We start from the raw sequence: 6,752 nt of genomic DNA on the forward strand, positions 1-6,752 counted from the left end.
GGCCTTAAGAGACACATTTCAGTGAATATTCTATGGTTCTGTAGACCCTACAAGGATTTGCTTAAGTCCTTTAAATCAATCTATCTATCTATCTATCTATCTATCTATCTATCTATCTATCTATCTATCTATCTATCTATCTATCTATCTATCTATCTATCTATCTATCTATCTATCTATCTATCTATCTATCTATCTATCTATCCATCCGTCCATCCATCCATCCATCCATCCATCTATCTATCTATGGGTTTATACGGTACAATAAGATCTACAAACTTTGGACCACACCCCTTACATGCTTTACAAGCTAATGTCTCCTTCTTATCTACAAACATACATCATGGTTCCACATTGGCTTGCAGGATGAGCTACCAAACAAAAAGTGCATTGTCAGTTTGCAGGCCATGTAGCTATTAGCAAGTTGGCTAAATTGCTATTGCTAACAAAACACTGTCTGTTCTTACCTTGTAAGCTAGATTTACAGTAGCAGTGCAAGTTTGTGTGCATTGTGTTTCTTAGCTCCTGCTGTCTCAACTGTCAATCAAACACTTACAGGCTTGGAGAGTAAAGAAGCAAATTGTATCTCCGAAGACACTTTTTCTTTCTTTCAGTTGTAACAAATGTAAAAGAAATACATTAAAAAAATTGCTTTTGGATGATTTGTTGATTGCAGAAATGGATGACCGCGGACTAAGTATAAAACATGTAGATCCCTGTGAACTGTCAAGGCAGTAGTCACATCAACATTGTGTCTTACATCACTCTAGCTAACTTCCACTGTAAGCCATCTGTGCTGATGGTGGATGAGCTCCTGTCTGCATACCCTCACCAGCTGTCTTTCTCCGAGGCCGGCATGAGGATCATGATCACCAGTCATTTCTCACCCAGAACCCGCCTCACCATGGCCTCTCGGATGCTTATCAATGAGGTAAATATGCGCTTTCATGGTGTGTGGCTTTATGTTTAGTTTTTTAGTTTTACATGATTTGAGTTGGAAAAACTTGAAAGGCATCAACGCCTCCCTCAAGAGAAATGTAGTTTTATTCGGCTACTTTTTCAAAAACTCAGCCAAAATACAAACCACATAATCCTGCCTGGGTTCAACAAAAGAAGGAGTGGAATGAATGTTAATATTTGTTTGGATAGTACAGCCAACATTTTCTCTCAGACACCTGTCTGCTACAGATTACAGTCTGGATGTAAATCCAAAATAAACAACCAAATTTGGCCTTTTGAGAAAAAAGAGATGAAAAGAACATTAAATTCTGCTTCCTCTGATTTGATTATATAAATAAAAACTAAAAACAAGCCAAGGCAGTTAAGATGGAACTCAAAATTGGTCTGACACGCTGCTGTTGCTATGCTACATAACACCAATGCAATAACGTCCAGATGTATTCATGTATTTATAGCTGGTCTATAATAATCTCAATAATCACTTCCAGAGACAGAGACTGATCAACACAACTGAGACTCGGGTCAACCGCATCAACAACGGCGACTCTGACTCAGCAGCCAGGACCCAGGGAAGGCGGGGTTTGGAGAATGGGATGGGTGGGGCTGAGCAGGGCCTGAACGGTAAGTGCAGGCTTCAGCGACTGGAGTCCGGCAACGAGACGGAGAATGAAAACGAGGACAACGAGAACAACGAGAATGACGAGGAAGGAGAGGGAGAGGATGACAACGGAGGGCCCCTGGTGCCTTTCAAAGTTCCAGGTATGGCACGAAAGTTTGGAATCAAATGATCGTGGTTAATAATGTTTTGTGACAAGTGCTGTTATTATTTCCTTTCTTCCTGTCTTCCTCCAGCGGGTGTATGTAACAAGGTGAAATGGCTGGTCATGTGGCCGCTGTCCCTGCTTCTGTTCCTCACTGTGCCCAACTGTTCCAAGCGGGGCTGGGAGAGATGGTTCATGGTCTCCTTCTTTACTGCCACCATGTGGATCGCTGGCCTTTCCTACATCATGGTCTGGATGGTCAGTCCAGAGTCTCACTCACTAGCATACTGAAAGCATACCTGATCTTTAAAAGGGTGATAAAATTGCCTCAACTTAATTAGTTAATTAATTTATTTTATTTCTTTCTTTCCTTGAGATGTCTTGTTTAAAAAAAAAAAAAAAAGAAGTTACATGTAACAGATGGACGACAATCCTGTGTCTGTATCAGGGCTTTTTTGTCTTCATCAAATTCAGCGAGTAGCAAATACAGTATGGGCCCAAAATATCAGGCTTGAGAGACAGAACAGACGTAGATCTTTATAGTTATTGTTGAATGAACATCACTTCTCTAGAGAGTACCACATTTTCCACTGGCATACAGCGGCTTCCATTTTCACTTTAATCTGCATCCAAACAGAAAGCAGAACTACAGTAAAGTGAAAGGTACTGTAATGTACTGTTGACCCCTTACAAAGCCAGCAGGATTCAGGTGTGAAGCGTGATGGAGGAATGAGCAGTAACAGTCAAACAGGGATTATTTTCAGAGCTGTAACCATAAACAGATTAGAAAAAGTCCCACACACACACACACACACACACACACACACACACACACATACACACACATGTAGCAGGCTGGCGGACAACAAAAGCAGTCTGACAGGTGCAGGAGAGAGGACACCCAGACTGACCCCTTCTCCCTGACACACTACACTGCTTTCCCACCTGGCATATCTACCTACCCTCTATACACAAATAAACACCTTATACAGTGAAGGGCACATGAACACTCCCACAATAAGTTTAAAACCTATATTTACAATATACTCTTAATAATATTTACATATACACAAATACAAATGACTATTGCCTTATACTGAATAAATAAAATGCATAATACACTAAAGAAAGACAAAAACAAAGGCCAACCTTTAACCCCACTCCCCTCTCTCTTCATTGGCTACTTGGTTCAGCCTAACAAGGTAATTGGCATCTTCTGGATTCCCGTGGCTGCATTCTCACTGTGGTACCTTGTGGAGTTTTTGCCCACCAGTAGGGATGTGGAGCTTTGTTTTTACAAGTGTGTACATGTTTTATTTGTATTGTGCAAAAAACACAATGAGCAAAATCACATCCTGCTTTTGGTTTCAAGCTGTTTTGCTGACTGACACTTACTGTAGTGACAGTGAAGCGCCATCAAATGTAGCGATGTGAAAGTGAAGCAAACATTTATGTCATTAAATGCATGATTTAAAATATGTAATAATGAGCTTTGCAAATGTTTCATGAGTAATGGAAAGTCATAACATACAGTATGTCAACACATACAATACATTTTAGTGAGAAATACTGTTTACAAAAAAACTATATATAATAATATATTATTATTAAAATTATTATTATTATTATTTCTATTATTGTTACTACAGTATATACAGTTAACTACATTGGGATGACAAAAAATTGCAGGGGTTAAGCCCCCGTAACAACCTCAGAAGTGCCTCCCATGCAAGGCTGGATAGGGGCCCCTGGGCACTGAAGCTCATGGCCCCCAGACAACGTTTATTTTATTCTGATTGGATAACGCTTTCTATAAAACCAACTGGCAAGCTGAATGCCAGAGAAAGCTGATCGATAACTAAATTCATGGAGTAACTCTCAATGTGAAGATGTATTAAACATGAAGAGGATTGTTACATTTAGTGCAGCACTGTATTAGGAGGGTATTCCTAACATGTAGTTGTACACTGAGGCTGTATAAAACTTGGTTATACGACTGAAATTAGATTCCAGATGGGAACTTGGGTCTCAGTCGTAGCCTTTATTTCATTCACTGTAGTGCTGAACTATACAGGAAGGACTAATAAACAACAGTATATTGAGACTTGCTTTCTGTTGGCTTTCAGGTGACTGTGATTGGCTTCACTCTCGGCATCCCTGATGTCATCATGGGCATCACCTTCCTAGCAGCGGGCACCAGCGTCCCAGACTGCATGGCGAGTGTTATAGTCGCACGGCAAGGTACACACACACACACACACACACACACAAACACAACGACACTTTTCTACAGCAAGACATTATTGGTGTAGAAGAGATGCTGTAAAGAGAGAGAGTGGCAGTGCACAGCAGAATATTGCTTGTCTGAATTGATTTGTCTCCTGATTGTACACAGACCTTGACAGTGTTGCTCTCCTTGCCTCAGGTATGGGAGACATGGCCATCTCCAACTCCATAGGCAGTAATGTGTTTGACATCCTGGTGGGCCTGGGTCTGCCCTGGGCGCTTCAAACACTCTGCATCGACTACGGCTCCATAGTGAGTACTTCTCAGCTCAGCTCAGAGGAGACTCTGCTGGACTCAGGCCAGAACAGAGCAGAGCCGTGTTTATGAAGGGTAGCAACGATGGTCTGTAGTATACAGCACAGAGCAGTGAGGGAGTTTAAGATTATTGTTGTATACAAATACACCCACACGTTCTTGTACCTTACTGTACTGTAATATACTATAGAGTAGTGGTCCCAGGGGTCCCCAGCAAAAATAAGTATTATTCATTTTCACTATATTTCCATCCATAAGTAACACAATGACAGAATATTAGTGTGAGTTTAGGGGGTTTTTTTTAGCTACTGCTATAGACTAATGCTCTGTGTTTGTCTCCTCAGATCCATCTCAATAGCAGAGGACTCATATTCTCTGTTGGACTTTTACTAGCCTCAGTATTCTTCACAGTAAGTACCAAAACCTTTGAAACTAACTGAATAAGGATGGTGTTGTGATTGAGCAGGCTGAAACACTTTCATCCAGCGTGTACAGATGTTTTAAATGAACTGCATGGTTCAGGGCATGATAGGAAAACGCCTGTCTGTCACCTGATCACAGAGCTGAACGTGACATTTGATAGAAACAAAAAAACATTCAGTCACTAAATCTTACAGATGTGAACATTACATCATTATTATTATTATTATGCATTAAATATTAAAGATTCTCCTCTGGACAGATGTGAATATCTGTGTCATTCACATATACAGTGTGTTACAAAAAGACACTTTTAACCTGCATATAATCAGCTGCACATTAAGTTAAAGAAATAACCTATTTATTTTTATTTGATTGAGTAGCTACAAGCCTGAGTAGATTGATTTGATAATGTTTTATTAAATTGGGATCAGATCTAACAGGGTGTAAATATTTCTGTGACTTCCTGTCCGACTCGATTGCAGCTTTTTGTCACCGCCTCCTGCTGCAGTTGCCCGATCCTGTCCGCTTTCCAGGCAACACACATTGCAACTCATATGAGCCAAATTATACCTGAACACAGAGAGAAAGTGTGACAGGGGAACATATATTACATAATACTGAAGTAAAGGGAAAACATGACATTTACCACAGTTTTCCAGTTTAATTCACAACATGACTTATTTAAGAAGAGAATTCATATTGAATAACACTCATTAAGAGGTTGCTTAAGGCTTGAGTTCACCCCTGAATCCAGACAAGTTGGCTCTGACTGCTAACACCTACAATAATTTCCTCCCCTGTTTATTTTGTACCATCTTCTTCTATCCTCTGTTTTTCCTTCCTTCAGGTTCTCGGTGTCCATTTGAACAAATGGACTTTGGACTGGCGACTGGGCTTGGCCTGCATCATCCTGTACGCCGTCTTTCTATGCTTCTCCGTCCTCATCGAGTTCAACGTCTTCATCTTCGTCAACCTCCCCATGTGTCGAGACATCCACTGACCTCCCTCCTCTTCTTCTTCTACTTCTTCCTCCGGCTAATGGAGGAAAACCTCACCTGGATTCCAGTTTCTTGGCGCCTTCAGACCAAGTCCTACCTTTTTTTTCTTTTTCTTTTTTTTTTTCCGAAATAGAAAAAAATAGAGCTCTATATGATTTATCGTTGGTGCAATACACACAAGAGAGAGAGGACACCGGAGGTTTGTGGAGGTGTTTTTTTTGGGGGGGTGGGGACTTCACATGAGGCGCGAAAAAAGAAAGTCCCAGCAGCAGAGATTGCTGCCAATCGTTGTTTAAGTTGATGTACTGAAAGGTTGGCTGGCGTGAACTTAACTGTATTAAGACCAACAGTTAGGCTACTGTTGGTGAAGAAGCTGCTACTGTTACTGACCGACTGACTGACTGACCGGCAGAAAGAGAGAAATCCTGCGCTATCAGCGATTTTTAGCTGGATCGTTTGTTACTCTTTGTACAAGTTTGGATATAAGCACACAATTAAGGTATTTTTAAGTAAAAAAACTGGCTTTCTCTGTATATAATTGAGGATTATATAAGTACTTATTTTAGCTGAAACATGGGTTTCTCTTATGCACAACTGGATCAGTCCCGCAAAGCTGAACGAACCGACGACGGTTGACGATATTGTATGTTTTACTTTAGCACGGCACAGTCACGTGGTCTGCCGGTAATACGCTCCAATGCTTCATTCGTCTCCCTCGTTCAGCCCTGATGCAGTATAACAACATAGCATGCTGTACTAGCCACAAGTCAGCTCTAGCTTTGCACTGACAGAGAGAATCTAGATATGAAACAATATTCACATAGAGTCTATTCTTGGCTGTTTTTTCTGTCTCTCTACAGTCACATCCCGGTAGATGTGGGGGTTTATTTACTTCCTTGAATAAAACCCCCACGTATGATGAAAGGGATCTTCCTAAATCCGACATCCAGCACTGACACTTTATCGATTAGAGATGTTATTGTATCATTGCGCAGTGTCTACAGGTACTCTAAACATGTAACTACTGAATTTAAAGTTCCCTCTAGACGTTAAACCTCTTGTACTTTAA

The 6,752-nt window shown here is 40.7% G+C and overlaps 1 protein-coding gene across 1 annotated transcript in view; it reads left to right on the forward strand.

Moving 5' to 3' along the window:
- The window catches only part of LOC133991830 (sodium/potassium/calcium exchanger 3-like), a 58,176-nt gene extending 51,900 nt beyond the window's left edge, over positions 1-6,276 (forward strand). Inside the window, exons 11-17 of the mRNA XM_062430407.1 lie at positions 771-931; positions 1,449-1,719; positions 1,813-1,979; positions 3,848-3,962; positions 4,147-4,259; positions 4,607-4,672; positions 5,533-6,276. Coding sequence (XP_062286391.1) covers positions 771-931; positions 1,449-1,719; positions 1,813-1,979; positions 3,848-3,962; positions 4,147-4,259; positions 4,607-4,672; positions 5,533-5,685 — 1,046 coding nt within the window. The 3' untranslated portion in view covers positions 5,686-6,276. The remainder of the gene's footprint in view (positions 1-770; positions 932-1,448; positions 1,720-1,812; positions 1,980-3,847; positions 3,963-4,146; positions 4,260-4,606; positions 4,673-5,532) is intronic.
- Positions 6,277-6,752: the final 476 nt, after the last annotated feature.

Source organism: Scomber scombrus, chromosome 2, assembly GCF_963691925.1.
Source record: "Scomber scombrus chromosome 2, fScoSco1.1, whole genome shotgun sequence".
Classification (NCBI taxonomy): domain Eukaryota; kingdom Metazoa; phylum Chordata; class Actinopteri; order Scombriformes; family Scombridae; genus Scomber; species Scomber scombrus.